General features: G+C 48.5%; 1 protein-coding gene across 2 annotated transcripts in view; it reads right to left on the bottom strand.

The window, feature by feature from the left end:
* The window catches only part of HLF (HLF, PAR bZIP transcription factor), a 52,585-nt gene extending 35,685 nt beyond the window's left edge, over positions 1–16,900 (bottom strand). Inside the window, exons 1-2 of one of the 2 annotated variants that reach the window (XM_018064074.1) lie at positions 16,372–16,900; positions 13,869–14,204 (exon numbers count right to left, since the gene is read on the bottom strand). In XM_018064074.1, the coding sequence (XP_017919563.1) occupies positions 13,869–14,204; positions 16,372–16,486 (451 nt within the window). In that variant the 5' untranslated portion in view covers positions 16,487–16,900. Of the gene's footprint in view, positions 1–13,868; positions 14,205–16,124; positions 16,143–16,371 lie in introns of those variants that run through there. The other variant, XM_018064075.1, reaches the window with a different exon arrangement.

Raw genomic sequence — 19,144 nt, 5'->3', positions numbered from 1 at the left:
AAACTAACCCTTGGAGCAGTGATTTCAGCCAGAAAACTTGCTTTCAGGATTATTCTGGAATGCTGAACACCAGAGAGAAGTCAGTAGTTCCCATTCAGAACGGGATGAAGACTAAGTTTTAGGAAGTAACGAGCTTTAATGCTGCTGCCTCGCCCCCTCCCCCCCACCCCCCGCCCCCAGCCCCAATGGTGTCAAGTATCTTTTGCTTTTCAGTTTTACTTTTTGAACACTGTCATCCTTTATGAGTGGCAGAACATCAGACTCTCAATCTACTGACCAGCTTAGGAGTGGTACCATCACCCCAAGAAAATTTACATTTTTTGCAACAAAAGTTGAATATTAGTCTTTTAGTTCATAATAACTTTATAATACAGGGTCACGGAGCTTAAAATAGCACCTGTGTTTGATAGATAAGAAAACTGAGGCCTTCAGAGATTCAGTGACCTGTCCAGAGACACACCACCCATCGGTGCAGACCAGGCCCGGAGCCTGGATTGCGAGTGTGTGTGCAAACCCACTCAGTCCTGTCTGACTCTCTGCGACCCCATGGACTATAGCCTGCCAGGCTCCTCTGTTCATGGGGTTCTCCAGGCAAGAATTCTGGAGTGGGTCGCCATGCCCTTCTCCAGGGGATCTTCCCAACTCAGGGACTAAACCTGTGTCTCTTATGTCTCCTGCATTGGCAAGCGGCTTCTTTACCACGAGTGCCACCTGGGAAGCCAGAATCTAGATTAGCTGATTCCAAACTCAGTGTTTTGTAAATGGCCTGCCCTGCAATTATTGCTATGTGTAAAAGACGCTTACTCCTCGGAAGGAAAGTTATGACCAACCTAGATAGCATATTAAAAAGCAGAGAGATATTACTTTGCCAACAAAGGTCCGTCTAGTCAAGGCTATGGTTTTTCCAGTGGTCATGTATGGATGTGAGAGTTGGACTGTGAAGAAAGCTGAGCACTGAAGAATTGATGCTTTTGAACTGTGGTGTTGGAGAAGATTCTTGAGAGTCCTTTGGACTGCAAGGAGATCCAACTGGTCCATTCTAAAGGAGATCAGCCCTGGGTGTTCTTTGGAAGGAATGATGCTAAAGCTGAAACTCTAGTACTCTGGCCACCTCATGCGATGAGTTGACTCACTGGAAAAGACTAATGCTGGGAGGGATTAGGGGCAGGAGGAGAAGGGGACGACAGAGGATGAGATGGCTGGATGGCATCACCGACTTGATGGACGTGAGTCTGAATGAACTCTGGGAGTTGGTGATGGACAGGGAGGCCTGGCGTGCTGCAATTCATGGGGTCGCAAAGAGTCGGACACGACTGAGCGACTGAACTGAACTGACTGATTTTCCCTTTTGCCACTTAAAACCCAAGGGAAACAATAACACTCGCAGAACTTATACTTTGATTTGAATTTAATTTGGTCAGTTTTCTAATTGGCTATCTTATATTTATTTGTAAGTTAGAAAAACATAGATTATTCCCATCTTACAAATGAAAAGGTGAAACCAAGAGAGGCTGATAAACCAAGAGAGGGTGGTCTTGGCACAGCTGAGACCAGACACTAGATTTGTTAGTGTATCTAAAGAAGTATCAGAAGTTTGCAAAGACTCAGCCTAGCAACTCAGAAATCTAACAGTGAGCCTCAAAGTGGCGTTTAAATACCAGATTCTCACTCTGAGTTAACACTTACTGAGGGACAACTCTCCAGATCTGTTCACCAACTAGCCCATTTAATGTCATTTAACCCTCACAGCATTCCTATAAAATAAGACTGCAATGTTCCAGATGAGAAAACAGGGCTCAGAGTTTAAGTGATCCACCCAGGGTGTCACGGCTTCTCGGCCTCCCATTTAGTTTAGTGTCTGAAGGATCCAAAAGGAATGTGCAGATGCTATTAGGACCGTGTTTTTCTGAACGTCTTAATCAAAGCTTGTTATTTCTGCCTTAAAATTATTTAATCCTGATCTCCACGGTTTTGGGCTAGTGAGATAGGCCTACATTTTTTTTTTTCCCTACATTTATTTTTAAGCAGCTTGTAATCAGAATGGAAAGATGGATGAAGAAAAGAGAAAACGTGCTTTGGCAATGGATCCACAAGAGTCAATGCTCCTGGGAGCAGAGTAAATTCCAGAAACCAATTTCATTTCTAATGTGACTTGATTTCCTGCAACCCCCTACACTAAATGCTCAGCGCCATCCTGGCCTGAACACGTAATGAGTATGGCCGTGATTTCACAGCGTTTAGTTCATTTAAACTTAGGAGCATGGTGTCTAGTCTTTTATAAAAGCTCGGAGGTGTGTGATTGGATGTGAAATCAGGCTGAGGGAGCTTTCCCTGAAATCAAACTCCCCTCCTAAGAGGGAAGTCTTGCCTAGTTTGATGCTGATGTACTTTGCCATCCTTCAGACAGGACTGTTGTACCTTGAAAAGGCTTATCCTGCCACACTGATGTGTACACTGCACTCTGTACTGCATGAAGACCCATGCCACGAGGGCCAGATCTCTAATCCGGCTGAAAGACGGTCATATCAGGTTAATCCTGAGTCTTAAATTAATCGACTTCTAGTTTCCCCCTTTGTGTAAAAACTATTTTCACACGTTTCTTCCAAATCATTTACTTCTGTTTCCTTGGTTTCCATTCTACTCTGACAGAAGGCTCTATCTGCCCTCTCTGGAGGCACCCTCGGCCATGTTTTTATCTTGCAGGGAAGGCTAAGAAAATGTTTGTGAGATGTGCACCAGGGGAGCAGAAAGCTGGGGGTTTTTACCATGGAAGCCCATGGTCCCACGTCCTCTGCTCCGCACCCCGCTGCCCACAGCGGGGCCACGGCCAGTCTTCCAGCCCATGACCCAAAGGCGTCACCAGCAAGAAGAAGCAGCCCAGTCCCCAACCCTGTAACACACTGGAAAAGCATGAGAGCACGAAGAGAAGTGAATTGTCCCATTTCCCCCGTTGGTCTCTCTGGGTGTCCCAGGCACAGAGTCAGAGGATGGCAAAGGGGGGTGGAGACGGAAGACACAGCGCTGCCCGAGGAAGACAGCATGTGCTGTGACAGAGCCACAAACAGGGCTCTCAGGGTGTGGGGGCTGGATATGCGCTCACTGAGGTCAGTACAGAGGACGCCCCCAGCGTGGCCTCTCCAGCACCCTTTTCTCCCTACAAGAGGCAGAGAGCGTGGCTGTAGCAATCACTGCTGGCCGTGATTGCTGCAGCACGAAACCTGTTCCCTAAGTGTCCACAGATGACGATGGAAGGAGGAAAAGGGAAAACCCGTCACTGTAGAGCAAATGAGCGGTGACAGCTACCAGTCAGTCTAACCACTGCTTCCACAGAGCACCTCGTTTACTCCTCCAGGAATCCGCTGAAGCTGAAGCGGGTATTGGCCATCCCCGCTTACAGAGAAAACAAAGGCAGAAGAGCTAGAGAGCGGGTCCACTTGGCTCTAAGATCTAAACCAAGACAGAAATTGTAACCACACGGTGCTGCTCATCAGTGAGGGGAAGGGAAGAAGGAGAGGGGTCTGCTCCAGAAGGTGATGAGTTCATGAGAAAAATCCTCAGGGAAAACACCACCCTTGCATGACATCCTCTCCGATGGGATGAAAACGAACAAAAATGCTCTTTTGGTTCCATGCACTTATATGAAAACGTAAGCTTAAAAAGATGAAACTTTAGTAGATGGGGACAAGGTGGGGGAAGGCAGACAGAGACAAACTCCCACAGCTTGGTGGTCACACTAATCTGAAGTACTGACGCAGCTGAATGAAAGAAATTCCTTTACTCCTGGCTGATACATGCTGTGGTTAAGAGCATCAATGTATAGACACAGAGAAGGCCTTTAAAGCCTGTTTAATACTCAAATAAGTTCAATGTGCCTTCTAAAATTCTATTTGTATAATTAATGTGTTTGGTAGTATCTTTACAAAAAACACAAAGATACAGATTTCAGTTTGATCAATGCAAGATCAAATGATCACAAAATGTGAATCAATGCCATGTCACTGCCAAGTGAGCTTGAGGGTAAAAAGAGAAATAAGTTGAATGTAAGTAAATGCAAATTGCTTCTTTACACTTAATTTTTGTAATACTGAAACTTCCTATCTTTTACCTTTAAATGTCTAAGGAATTCAATAACTAAATATCACTAAGAGACCTGATATGTCTGGGTTAATTTCATTTACAATGCTAAACATATTTTTGACCTGAATATAAATATCATTTTAAAAATCATTCAGGTGTTACTGGTCATTTGAAATAAACATACTTTAGATTCTATGACAGAAAAAAACCCACAACTCCCCCCAGAAAGCGTATTAATAAAAAGAAACCAATCGTGATGAAATGAATTCTACCAAATTCCTATGAAGTCAGTTCTACAAATTTTCCTTTTCCTATCCTCAGAAACTCTATCAAGGCTTTATTTCTATCTTTACATTTTATATTATTTATTCTTTCTTCCATAAATCTTTCAGTGGCATTTGGCCTCTAAAAGCAATGTTATTCAAACTGGATATGAGATCTCCATCCTATTTTTAAAAGTTCTCTCTAGTAAAAGCCTCCATAATCTCCTTCCGTGATTCTAACTAAGCCCATATACAATAAATCCATTCTAAAGTGAACCAAGTCTTCTGATCAATCCTTTGGGCAGATAGAGTTTGACTCTTTGCCACTCTCCTTAGAAGACCTCTTCCTGTCTTGGGGTATTGAAGTATCTGTTCTGGGTAATCTGATTACTGCCTGTCTAGATGGTCTTGTTCATCTGGTTTACAGCCTCGATTCCCATTGGCCAGGGCCTGGTGGCATCCCTCCCCAAACAAACCTTCGCTCTGCTCATTCAATTCAGGAGGCATTACTGGCCTGAATGGCCAGTCTCACTTAACTCTTTCCATTAAGTGTGGAAACACTTACAGAGCGGCAGTGAAGCTTTCCTTCTCTACTCCACGGCCCATGCGTGGGTTCCCCAGCAAGGACCTCCCAGCAGACTGTTACCCAGAGCCAGTTACAGAAGAAAGCACTGCTGTTTCCCACTCAAGAAGCTTCTGCCAAGGCGCTTATTTCTGCTGATCCATTTATGCAATCCCACTGTCTAAGAGAACATTTTGTCACAGATGATTTAATGTTGCAGCTCCCTGGAGCATCTTTCTGCAGCAGCGTGCGCTCATTGTTTTTAGGAATCTAGGATCTCCTGGGCAAGATCTGAGACAGAAAGGGGCTTAATTAGCCACAAGCTATCTCTTATTACAAGACCCCAAATTCCAAAGCATTCTTCCAAAAATCATTAATGAAAAAAAAAAAATCCTAGATTAAACTTCTAAAAACAAAACTTTTAGGAGATCTGTCTGACAATGCAACTGCCATTTTTCAGGACAGACTGGATTCCCATTATGAGCTGGATGGTTAGGAACTTGAGACAGTGACAATACTTGTTAAAGTCAGAAAGGAAGGAAAACATTTTTGGAATTTTCATAGTAAGTCATGGAGTGTGTATCCACCAGAAGCCAATTTAACAGAAACAAGTACTGTATAGTTTTTCCCCAACAGATGCTTGATTCTGCCAACACTCCTGCAATTGTCTACTGTACATAGCTGGAGGTGAAATTGCACACATTGACTGTTTTTTTTTTTTTCCCCCTTAAGTGAACTGATTTGGGTTATGGCAACTGCTCCTGCTTTCTGTAATCTTGGCGTGATCTCAGAGAACACTTCAGGGGTACCTGAGCGAGCTACTTCAAGCAGGTGCCGTTCAGCAGCCCCCTTCCCTCCCCTAAAGCCTGTCTGCTCCCACAAAGTCCTTTTCCTCCAGCAGCAATTCAGCACAACCCCCACCCCACCCCCAGCCACCCGATCTCTACATGACATGCAATTAATTCCGGTTTTCAGGGAAGAAGCGAGCCACAAACACAAGGTCAGGACTCAAGAATACACAACTCTAATAAGGATTCCTTTGTCTCTCAGGGGTAAAATTACTAAGCTGGCCAAACACTCGCCTAAGTGTTTTAGCCTGATATTACTGCTGCAGGTAATCCTTATAATCAAGGATTAAAATTTCTATCACTGGAGACTTCCCTCCCTCTCTCTCTCACAATCATATATACACACACAAAAAGGCACAAACAAAAACCTACACTCAAAGAAAGACGTTTAACATATTTGTTTGCAAACCCAGTCAGCTTTATAATATAGAGGCATTTTAAAGTCATGAATGTTAATAGATTGGGTAAACTCTATCTTTCTGCTTCTGTGAGATCAGGCCCGCTTTTGGACTTTTAAATTCTGAACCGTTCACATCCCTCAAACTCTTTTCTTGCCAAAGAGGGTTTCCCCCAATCACCAAAATTATGGGCTTTATAAGTGAAACTTAAACCCTGTGTTTTTGAATTACTTTCTCTAGATCATTAGAACATTGTGTTTTGAAAAGCTGTTTGATGTTCAAGGAAGAGTGTTTATTTTCCAAACAACAAAAATAAGGAAGTCCCGGTTTGCCAGAGGAAACTGTTGTGAAGGATCTAAAAATGTTTCAAATCCAACCTTGAACCCAAGCGGAAACATCCACATGCCGCTTCCCTGCTCAGAAACCTTCAATGGCTCCCCACTGCCGCCTGGACCAAGTTCAAGCTCAGGAGCCTGACGTTCATGAAGCTGCCAGCCTGGCTGGCACCTGCCTCTGCAGACTCACGCTCCTGCCTCCTTCATGTGAGTTTTCTGCACCAGCTGAACTGGATCGACACCCTGCTCCCCAGACACCCACAGGCGTTCCCACCTCCATGCTCCACCACACCATTGCTGCTGTCCACCCCGGCTCCTCCGTCACGCACGAGACCCGGGAAGGCCTGACCCCCCCCAAGAAGCATCACCCCCACGCCATCCCGCCCCAGGCAGCGGCTGCTTCCCCGAGACCTGGCAGCCCTAACTGACAGCGCTGCCCCCGCATTAATTTTCAGGGGTTTTACTCATTTTCAGGCTGACTCTTTCACCCTCGTCTTTCAGTAGATACTGGAGGCCTCCGTGGACTCATCCTTTAGCCCGGAACGTGCTAGCTTGTCCTGTCATTCATCATTTTACCTAAATGCTCCATCTCCCCTACTGAACTCCCATCTCCTTGAGACCAGCAGCCCAATCATACCCTTGTCTGTCTTCCCCAGGGGGAAGCACAAACCCACAGCTGATGCTATTGCTGGGGATCACCCACGTGCCCCCAGCTCTGACGGCTTCCTCTGTTGCCTCCTCATCTTCCCACTGTTAACAAGAGGAAAGTGACGGGACGGATCGGGTCAGGGCTGGCTTACTATGTGAGGTGCCATGCTGGCCTTCATGGACATCAGAAACCTCACATCAACCCAGCAAGGATGTTACTCTGCAGATAAGAAGATAAATGTGTGGAAAGAGTCAAGATTCCTCCATTAAAGGACCTCTGCGGGGGGAGGAGGAATTACTCTGGAATGCTTTTGCAAAGTCCTGCCGGTAAGCAGGAGGATGGACTAGACTTTCCTCCTTTCCCAGCGCCCTAACATGCCTGTATGGTTTATTTACCCCTGAGTTCACTGTATTTCCTTCAAGTGGGATTCTCGCCTATTAGTAAAAATTCACAATAGTAACATCAACTGATTGACTGATTGATTTACTAGCCATATATGTCACGGAGAAATCTTCTACTCAAGAACTTTGGGCTACATTTTGCTTGTCTGATTTTTTTTTTTTTTAAATCTCATGAGTAAGGAGGACTGAATAAAGGTTACAGTTAGCGATCCAAGGTTAATTACAACTCAGAGGTGAAGAAGGGGGTGAGCAAGACGGCAGAGAAGCAAAGGAGAAACGCCAACTCCAGAGGCCTTAATTGGCCAAGAAGGGAGAAGTGTGGAGATTCCCCAGGAATCCAACAAGAGATGAGACCAGACGGGAATGAGGAAGCCCTCAGAGCAGCTGGGACTGGGCACTTGCTGCGGGCTCATCACTGTGCCAAGTATTCCTCAGCAATCCTTCAACAACCTAAAGGCAGGTCCAGGGATTTCTCCGAAGTTCCAGATGGGAAATGCAAAGCTCACACCATTTAAAGGACGTCTCCAAGAGCATGGGCGAACGTGGCAGGGATGGGATTTACACTAGGTGTGTTTGTTTGTGGGATCCTGTGCCCTACAAGAGTGACACGCTGCTTGGATGACCTGCGTATCAAACACAGGTCCCCCTGATGGACATCTGAATGGTGAGCTAGCAAGCACCTAGGTCGGAAACACATTTCAGTTTATTCCAAAACAGTGGTTGAGTGGTTTCAGGTTAAGACACGTGCTAGGGGAACACCAAGCAGTATAATAAAGTGGGATATGACCTGGCACCGATATTCTTGGCCCTTCCCACTACAGGACCAGATGCAGGCCCTGCACCTCCCCGTCCCTCTCTCGTTTATTCTTTTCCAAAGCTTTTTCCATCTTAATGCTTCCCCTGCCACCCTCTCGCTTCCCTCCATCTTCACTGCTGAGACATAAAAAATGATTCCTGGGTACAAGTGATTAGCGCTGGTTGGCGGGGAGGCTTCTGCGAAACCCAATAAATCACTGTTGTCTCTCACCCGCTGGCTCTCCAGGATGTTATCGCGGCCCCCTCCTTCCCACCTCCCCACCCTGTTCTTCTGCTCTACCTAGTTCTGTCTTTACACTGCTATTTTTCTCGTCTGGTAGACACCGGCTGAACTGAAAAGCCTCTGCCAAGCTCCTTGGCAGGAGTCGGCCTGCAGGAAGCCTGCCCACCGCAGTGGCACAAAGAAGACAGCGCCTCTGGGCAGCTGGGCACTTGGGGTCTGGCTAGGACGTGGGGCAGAGCAGGCTTCCCTGGCATGGGAACGGCCCTCCAGAGCTCGGCCTTCTCGTGCCAGGGTCAGGATTACGATCGCTGGCTGCACTCATAGCGGCGTGCCTGGGAAGGGAAGCGAGGGTGGGGGCGGGGGGGTGGCAGGCGGCCAGCTCGCCACCCAGGGCCGGGCGAGCTCCGCGGGGCACAGCCACGTGCCCGGGGCACACAGAGCGCGCGGGCAGGCAGCCAGGGTCGCCCAGGCTCACGCGGAAGGGAGCTGGGGGCTGGGCACCCAGCAAGCAGCTGTGTCTACACTGGAGGACATGAGGTGAGAACCCAGAAACTGCTGGAGTAACATCAGGGAAGTGGCTCGTTCTAATCCAGAATGAGGCCAAAAAGTCAGGCAGCCTCCAGGGTATAGGGCCCGCTGGGGGGCGGACCACAAAACACCCCACGTCCTAGTTTTGCAGAGGGAAGGGTGCTAGATGAAACAAATCCCTCAATGGAGAACGGGGTTGGGAACAGGCCGTTCCTTTCCCTGCTGGCAAGCCACGACATCCCTCCAGCTCCCAGCTTGCGGAGGCGTGTGTCACACAGCCCGCTAACACCCCATGGGAGGGGGACTATGTCCAGTGTCCATCTCCCGCTGGGAAAACCAAGGCTTAAAGAGGTCCAGAAATGGACCCAAAGTTACACAGCATGCCAGCGTACATCCAGGTTGTGAACCCAAGTCCCTGGGCCCAGAGCTGATGCTCTTAAGCACCCAGTCACCCTCATCATGCACTCCTGTCCAGAAACACCTCCTGCCAGAAGGTGTGCCTGTCCTCTGCAGGGTGTGGTGGAGAAGATGAACTCGTACAAGAAACTGAAACCAAAAAAAGTCTGCCTGCTTCGAGGACAAAGCTGACGCTCTCCCCTCAAGGCCTCCTTGATCCCAATGAATGGAAAGCACTCCTGAGACACGCGGGGCGCAGTGCACCTCAACTTAGAGCACTCCCAACCTGCAGACGTGACCAGCACACGGGATGGGAAGGTACATGAACTGCACGCCCTTCTCTCCCTGCAGGGAGAAATCGAAGCTTCGTCTCACGGTGTCAGAAAAGCCCAAAGAACTCTGTTGCTTCAGCAGGACCCCTCGTAATCTCAGAGCCCCCAGCACAGAACTCCCTGACATCACGATTCGGATCCCATGGCAATACCTCCCTTCCACATCAGAACCTCATTACAAGAGGAGAATGGAGCACACACAACGCTGATTCCATCCTGCCAAGCTCCAGTGGGGTCTCCCCAACCCCCAACCCTCCTCTTCCCACACACCCCCCCCACACAGAAGGGTTCTCACTTTACTCCATAACCAGCCTTCACCACAACCCAGTTCATGCTCAGAACTGGAAAGAGAGGCTTCGTAATTCTCAGCTGAATATGGGTCTAATGGTGGTAGGACACCTCCAAGCTATTCAAAGAAAAACCACCAGAGGAAACATTTCAATTCTGGCTTTACAAGCATATGATTTAAAAATAACTCTGCCTTTGTCTGCTATAGATGACTTTCCCTAAAGGGACTGCTGTCCTTAAAGCAATCACTCAATTCTCAGGGCAAACTGATTCTTCTTTTTTTTTCCAGTATGCAGCACATACCTCCAGGAAAGCACTCCCGGGCACCGCCTCTGATAGCATCTGACAAACATACATTGAAGTGGTCAGGACAACTCCTGCCATCCCTGCGGGCTCAGGAATGTCCAGGAAGCTGCACCTCAAATGCCTGAGAAGCCCCTGCCGATGCCTACAGCATCCGGGAACCACCACTGCTCCTGATTAAGATGTCAGCCCAGAAAGCATAGCAATAACCCCACTGCCAGAGGAGGCTTCAGCAGATCCCTGGGTTATTTCTTCAAGGAAAACTGTATTCAGATATTTAACTCTTTCTTTGAACAGAGAGGTAAAAAGAAGAATAATGATGGGTGTATAAAACAGGAGAGGGCTTGCAGGGCAGTCAGAGTAAACAGTAAGAGAATTCACAGGAACACTCACCTTGTCATTCCAAGACACACTTGGGGTAAACCTAGAAATGCGTAATGTGTCATCTCTTTCACTTCCCTTCAGCCACACCATTGTAACACTAATGGTACAATGCTACCAAGTATAACTCAAAAGATGCATGCTGAGCAGAGAGTAGAAAACAAATATTTAACGAAATTGCTTTGCAATTATCTCCTGATCAGCCTGATGTCTTAGTTTTATTAACCAAAAGTGGATAACTATGCTCTTATTAATGTTATGTCTTCTTGTTATATTTCAACTTAAGGTCTCCTGACTGCTTCAGAAGTTCTGCCATAATGCATTACAGGAGGTATCCATGTGTGTGACAGGATCCTGAATTAAGCCCAGATGTGGCCGTTCAAATCGCAAGTCGAGATTAGTAGTTCTGGGGCGGGCTGGGGGTAGGGAGAGGGCGGGGGTGATTTTGCCCTCTGGGGACATTTGGCAGTAACCCCAGACGTTTTTACTGGTCACACAGGTTGGGGTGGGGAGGGTTTACTGGCTTCTACAGAGCAGAGGGCAGGGAGGCCCTTAAAAAGCACAGGGTAGCCCCTACAGCAAAGACTGACCTGAAGCGTAACAGTGCCAAAGCTGAGAAATCTTGCTCCAGACTGAGATTCTATAGTTCCCAGAATGTTCACAGCTAACTCTGTGCTCTTCCCTTCTCAGGATTTGTTTTCCTCAAGGTTTACTTGGTATTTCTATTCGGGTCACCGCTGCAATTCCACAGAATAATGAAGGACACTCTCCCTTTTCAGGTTTGCCTGTGATATACCATCCATCAATTCCGCATTCCCTAGAATTTACTTTGCATTATCACCTCGGTAAGAATAGCAGTGTTATTTTATCTGCACTGGGTATTTCAAGGAGAGCTCTAACTTCTTTTCCTTTTTTTGTCAGGAATATCACTGAGTTTAAATGAACTGTTATTTATGAAGTGTGCTTCCATTATGAAAAAAGGTATACAAGCGAAGAACTTATTTCTAGGTGCCCGTGTACCCTTTGATCCAAGCATCTTGAACCCCACAACCTAACAAAATGACAGTCGACCGAAAGCACGAGTCCTTTGCTATGGACTGCAAGTCTGAGGAGGGCATCACAAGTTTCTGAGAGTCATTGATCAATATTGATTCAAATGACTTTCAAGCTCCAAAATCCCAATGCTTGATTTTTCAATAGGAACCTAAGGGTGGGGACCCGACAATCAGCATGCCTTTTTGGGGAAAAAAAATGCAATATTTCTAACATGGCACACATCCTATACATGAACAGAAGACTGAGAAATAACTTGCCAACTGAGTGCAAGTGTCAGGCTTAGAACACTGCAAGCCAAAAACTATTGGTCAAAATCTCCTGACATTTCTCTACAAAACAAAGGGGTATACACTGTACCTAGTTACTCTATGAAGGGATTTCAGAAGATAAGCATTGGAAGAAATGATGGAAGCTGACACGAACAGAATAATGGTCATAACTGCTCTCATTAAGAAATATCTAGTGCTAGTCATCTGACCCCTTCGACACATTCTCTCTAACTTTCACAATGATCCAATCGAACAGAAGTGACACCCTCCTGCACAAAAGGGAAACCGAGGCCCAGAAAGCCTGCAGCACTTTGTAAAGTCCCACTGCTGTGAGCAGATGGCAGGGGCACAGCTAAGCCCTCTCACCAGGCCTCTGTGCCCTTCCTCCTGCCTCTCTTCTCGCTCTGACGATTATTTATTTTGTAGCCTGTTCCTGGGAAAACGCCCCTGTGTGTCCTAAGTAACAGGGGGTCAGGCTCACATGAAAGGAGTGTCTCTGTAAGCTTCTGTGGCCCCCGGCGGGGGGCAGGGGCTAAGATTTCATGCTGTTCCAGGCAGCACCCTGGAAGCTATAATTCAAAGTGGGTTTTGAAGAAGGGGCCGCACAGAGACTGGATGGGAGAGCTTTAACTCCAGTACTAACATTTTGAGGCAGAGGCATTCTCTTCCTCCTCTGCACCGCTTCCTTTCATTTTCATCTTGCTCTGTGTGCCACAGAAATTCTACGTGAGCCGAGGACACAGAGTTCGGGAATGATCTCCGGCCCAAGTCTCCCACTGTCCTGCTTTCTGGCCTCCCCGCAGCTAAGGCCCCTGGCTCGGTGACCTTCCCGACGACTTATCCGCTGCATCTTTGTTCCCGGTTACCTGTGCACATGAAACGGCTTTTCTTTCTGTGTGTTTTGTACAACAGGGCTAAAGACACAGAGACAGAGCGCCCTCACTTGTGTTTACATCTGAGCGTTTGCGGGTGGGTTTTGAAGTACCGGTCATTTCAGGTAACATTTTTGTGCAATATTTCAACACCATTTAAAGCCAGCCTTGTAGGTTTGGATAAAAGTGGCGTGCGGTGAACAGATGAAAATGAAAAAAAAAAAAAAAAAAAGGAACAATTTGGTAGGAATAGTGAAGAGAAAGACAGGATCGGATGCTGAAGAAGGCTAAGTCATGCTTAAGGTGAGAGCTACTTTAAGACTCAGTTTCTCAACTGACAACACAAGATGAAGTGGATGAAAAAGATACCTGCCCCCCACCCCTCACTCACATCTGGTTCCCCTTCAGGCCGAAAAAACAATGAATACAGGTAAACCACAGGATTATACAGACAGTCCACCCAAATCATTCAGCAAGGTCCTGTTATCTGTGTACTTGGGGAAGGAGGAAAAGAGACGGAGGTGAGTCGAGGCCTAAATTATCTGAATCATTAACCACAGGTTGGCATTCCTCAAACTGCAGTCCTTGGATCAGCTGCATTAGAATCCCCACTGGGGCTGGATAAAAATGCATATTCCAGGCCTCAGCCAGACCTGAAACATCAGAATTTCTGGGGGTAGGTTCCATAGAGTCGGCCTTTAGCAGACTCTCTGGGTGATGCGCTGGCTGAAATGGGACAACCACTACCGTGGCTGAAATCCAAGGCTCCTCTTTTCAGATGCACCCCTGAGGATCAAGACGTTCACATCAGCTGTCCTCCCGCTTTGCTCCCCTCCTCCCCAGGGGAAGGAAGAACCATCTGGGAGTTTACCTGGTCGCATGGGGCTCTGCACACAGTTTGGGGGTGGGATGCCAGGGTGAATGGGTGCGGAGGCCCGACTGCTGAGGTCCATGACGGAAGGGGCCGCTGAGGAGGTCGGCTGCAGCCCCGGAGCGTGGGGGCTGTGGTCATGCTGAGACGGGCTGGGGGGAATGCCATTTTCCGACAAAAACTCCTCCAGGTCCATGTATTCCAACTGGAAGGTATCTCCGTCATAGGGAAGGGTTTTGTCCCATAAGGTGGGCCCCAAGAATGCTGATTGGGGGACCGTCGGGCTATTACTCTCATCATCCAGCTTCTTTTCCTTGTCTTTATCCTTACTATATGCTGCAAAACAAGGGGAAATATTGGAGTTTAAAAAAGACAGTGAAAAAGTCTCACTTTTTTTTTAATCACTCCTCCTTGGCTTCTGCTACAAAACTACTTTCCACACATACCGGGGCTGTTCTCTGGCTGCTGTTTCTTGTGGATCTAGAGTTAAAAGTTCAGGCAGGACATGGATCTCTGCCTGTTTTTCGACATCTTCCTATTTACTTTGGAAAGAAAGCCCTAGTCCTCGGGACAGGGCTAGAGACTGGTCTAGGATATAAACAAGACAGCACAGCCCTCCATGCATTATTTAAGGAGACAAATAACAATTTAAATCTACAGTGGGAAAATAACACCTGCAATTACATACAACTGCTGTGATTTTTAAGAAAACAGCCAATAACTAGACATGATTTATCTTCCAGGAAATTCATTACAGTGACAATATGAGGTCATTCAGATTTAGAAAGCCAGTGCATTAGTAATGCTAATTTTGGTAAAGCAGGGACTCTCTGCCCTTCTTCAACACCATGTACTGAGCACCTACTAACATACCTGGTTCTTTTATATGTTTCTCCCCCCCAAAAAAATCTCATAATAAACTTGCAAATAGTGACAACTTGCATTCACAATGAAGAAATAGAGGCTCTGAGGCCTATGGGAGCTTAACCAATGTATCACATTGCAGAGAGGAAAGCTGAGAACTTCCTAGCCCACATGTGTTTGCTTCTAAAGCCACTGGGGTACACTGTATTTTACAAAAGGATTTTCTTGTTTTGCTGTGGTTTAAAATACAAAAGTGTTTTCTTCCTCCTCTTCCCCAAACACTTAGGTATGATCGAACTCAAAAATTATACATGTATGAGACCTGTCAAAAGCACAGTTACCAGAAAAGGTGGTTCCTCTGAGCACCTATGATGGAGATGTACAGCTATTTTCTACCTGCAAGTATCCCTCACCCCATTAGGTCTTTAACCAGCGCTCTGGATTTGGACAAGTCTACTAGTCCTCAAGTGCAGGTGAAATCTGTGATTAAGGAATTTGGTTTCTGACTTTCTTCCTCACAGAAACACAGCCTCCATGCCATCCCTTCTAATCCTGTACAGTCTCATCTCCCAAGAATCTGACTTCAAAACTCCCACAGATGCAAAAGACTGCAGGCAGCACCTTCCTCCCCAGTGCCCCTCCTTAAAGGGGATTTAAGAGGGAAGCTCTGTTCTGCAGACTGGGAACCAAACCCCTCAGCTCTTGCAATGCAACAGGTTGCCCCAGGAAAGAAAAATGCGAATATGCCCCGGCTGCTAGCAGCCAAAGGATCTTTTAAGACTTTACACTCTTGAGCCGCAGGGCTCACCTCACAGTTCACATTTGCTCCTGGGATACCTATGGCAGGAAACCCGCCAGCCCAAATCCCTGGCGGCACCAACTGGATCCGGCGCCTCCACGCAGGACCCCTCCGGGCCTGCCCCAGCCAGGGTTGCTCGGGAAGGTTTGGGACTTACCCAGAAAGGGCTCAGGCCAGAGGAGGCTCCGGTGCGGTTACACGTGAGCCTGCCCCGCTCTCCCTTCCTGCCAAGAAAGTGCGTGGCGAAGGGGGCCGCGCGGGGGGTGTGCGCGGCACCCCGCCCAGGGACCACTCCTCCAGCCCACCCCAGCCCCCATCTCCCGCTCTGAAGCACCCAGCCCGGGACAACGCGGGTCTCTGCAGGCGCCTCGGGAGCTCCAAACGCCAAAACTAAGAGCTGTGATCAGCACTATCGCAAATACCCCGGCTCCGCGGTGCGACCCCTGACTCAAGTCCCCGCCCGCTTGGAGCCCGGCCCTGGGGTTCACTCCCGGGCGCGCGGGGCGCCCCTCGCCCCGGCGCTGGGGCTTTCGTTCAGCGTGTGGGTGCACCTCGACCTCGGGGACGCCGACCTGTCAACTTCTGTCTCCCACCTGAGCCGCCCGAGAGGACCCGCAAGGCCCGGCCGGGGCCCCAGCGCTCAACTAGCAACACGGAATATCCCCTCGACAGAAACGTCCCCTCCCTTTTTGGGGGGAGGAAGGGTGGGGCGATAGGTGAGCGCCTCAGTTTCATTCAAGCGGGGCCGCGGTGCCGGGAGTCGGGGAGCGGGGGATGCTCCGGGGGTGCCCGGCCCGGGAGTGGGGCCCCCAGCGGGGCAGCCAGCAGGGCAGCGCTCACCGTCTTCGTGATGAAGGGGGAGCTTCAGCGGGTTCTCCAGCAAGGACCTGAGCACGCCGTAGGGAGGCGGGATAAAGGTGGGGTTCAGGGGAAGCGGTCGGGACATTTTCTCCATCGCGATGCACTCAATTTTTTTTTTCTTAAAAAAAAACAAAAAACAAAAAACAAAAAAAACTCCAACCTCCCCCCAAAATGTTGCGGAGCTTTTTCCTCCGTCCTTTGCCAAAAGTACTAGCTTTTAAGGCGGTGGAGACAAGAGGAGAAAAAGAAAAAAAGATTACTTATGTCTTTATAAATACATCTGCATAAAAACACAAAACCAAAAGAACTTTCGGGCTCCCAGCGCAGACGACCCCCGGGGAGCGCGCCGAGTGCCCGCGGGCTCCTCCGCGGCGGGCGGGATGCTCTCACCTGCCTCGAACCTCTCGTCATGCACAACGCTCAAAATTGCGAAAAAGGAAGGAAAAACATGCAGAGCGCTGCAGAAGACGGAGAGCCCGCACCGCCCCGGCGCGAGCGCGAGCGCGAGGCCGCGCGCCCCGCCCCGCCCCTCCCGCGCCGCGGCCGCTGCCCCCCGCGCCGCCGGCCCCGCAGCGCCCGGCCCAGCGCAGCCGGCCGCCCATGTGCCGCGGCCGGCCGGGAGTGACGTCAGTGCCCGCCCCGCGCGCCCAGCGGCGTTCGGGGGCGGGGCCGCGGCTCCTCCCACTGAGGCCCCGCCCCACCGGGCTCCGCCCCCGCCGAGGCTCCGCCCCCGCCGCGAGTGTAGCGTTGCCGCGCGCGCCGACTTTCCGGAGCCTTGTGGTGCCGGCGGGAGGCGAAGGGCGTCGGGACGCCAGGTCCCCGCGGGGCCGTGGGCCTGCGCTGAGGACCGAGCTTCTTCACAGTAAGAAGATGAATGAGAAATTTATCTCTTTAGTTTTCCACCTGGGGATAATTTAGGGCATTTGAAAAATCACTCCCAGAGTGATTAGGGAGCAACCAAGTTGGGCAATGACTGCTTCCAGTCGAGGATACTCTTATAAATATTACCCCCGGCCCAAGCCAAGTTTAGCGCCCTTTCTCTTGCCCCGCTCCCACAACCTCAGAAAAATAAGGACTTGCTAGAAGTTCAAATGAGACATAATAAAAACCAGAGGAGACCACAGAGGAGCGCTGCGAACTGTTTCCAGAGCTTTCAAGGCAATGTTAATAGGGATACACTCTGGCCTAAAGTTGAGTGAGGGCAGGAGAGATACGCATGCTGAATAGTATTTCAGGAATATTTGCTCTAAAAGAACGCAGATAACTGTGCCTGGGTTACAAAGTCTGCATGGTATTTAAAATGATTTTGTAAAATTTTCCCCAAAGTAATATAACTGTTCAAGGCCACCACAGCAGCTGCAGGTTAGTGTTTGGCCAGTTTGTGCCAGTGGTGATAGCTGAGCACTGCGTGAAGCCAGGTATGGCTTGGCTGGGAGCGCTGGCATCCAGGCCTGGGGAGCCGCTCCCCTCCAACACACAGACATCTGGGTCTTCCTCACCCTCCCTTCCCATATCTCCTCGCTAAGATTAGGGTACTGTCATCTCCAGAAAGGTCTGCAAGAGTGAATGGGCACAAATTAATACAATCTTACAATAAGACAGAAAGGCCTTTGTAAACACTACCTCTGGCTAAGAGTGGGCAGTGATTGCTACATTTAAAATGGATAACCAACAAGGACCTCCTGTACAGCACAGGGAACTCTGCTCAATGTTATATGGCAGCCTGGACGGGAGGGGAGTTTGCTGGAGAATGGATATACATACCTAAGTGTATGGCTGAGTCCCTTCACTAGTCACCTGAAACTATCACAACGTTGTTAATCAGCTATTCCCCAACACCAAATAAAAAGTTTTTGTTTTTTTAAAGACTACCTCTGGGGGGGGTGGAAATTCTTGGTGGCTCTTCCCTGGAGCCCCCGATGGCATTTGGAAGACAGGAGACCAGGTGGAGGGGGCCCTTGGCAGGGTGGCTTCTGGTGAGTGCCTTTCCCTCTCTGAGCCACAGATTCCTCCTCATTGGGCATATGATCAAGTGACCTCTACATTTGTCCTCATTTGAAAATTATGAGGAAAGGTAGGTGAGACAGTGCTAGAGTGTTTCAGACTTCAACCACATTCCGAAAACATTAGGCTTTAAGCTAATGTCACATATATGTATTGAGCACCAACTGTATGCCAGGAACCTATACTAGAACTGAGGAGGAAAAGCTGGAAAAGACATAGTTCTAACCCTCTAAAAAGTTTAGAGCCTGGCATATATGCACATTACAATATAGTTTTAAAGGAGCAAAAATAGGTAGATAGAGATGACATCTCCAAACAATCCCTCAAAAATCTACTGGCTTCAAAGAACAGCTGTTTTGTTTCTTCTCCTCATCATGCAATCTGGCCTAGACTCAGCTGGGGCACTGCAATGGCCAGCCTTCTCTTCAGGCTTGTCTGCTGGCACGTGGCCTTTGTGTGGTCTCTCCAGCCGTGTAGTCTGCCTTCTTACGTGACAGCTCAGGGCTGCCAAGAGCCAGCCATCTAAGATAAGCCTCAGTCTGCAGCACTTGTTAAGATTTTGCTTGCTAATGTTCCAGTGGTCAAAGTCAGACTTGTAGTCAAATCTCAAGGAAGTGAGGAGGGACTATACAGGGGGGTGGAAGTTGGGTGGCATAGTTTGTTAGGAGGTCCCCAAAGTAAGAGTCTACCACAGTTATTTTATCTTAAATAAAGGCTAAGATTAGAGAACTTATCAAACATCATTATA

The sequence above is a fragment of the Capra hircus genome, chromosome 19 (genome assembly GCF_001704415.2).
Source record: "Capra hircus breed San Clemente chromosome 19, ASM170441v1, whole genome shotgun sequence".
In the NCBI taxonomy this organism is placed as follows: Eukaryota; Metazoa; Chordata; class Mammalia; order Artiodactyla; family Bovidae; genus Capra; species Capra hircus.
This window is presented reverse-complemented; position numbering and strand designations above follow the sequence as displayed.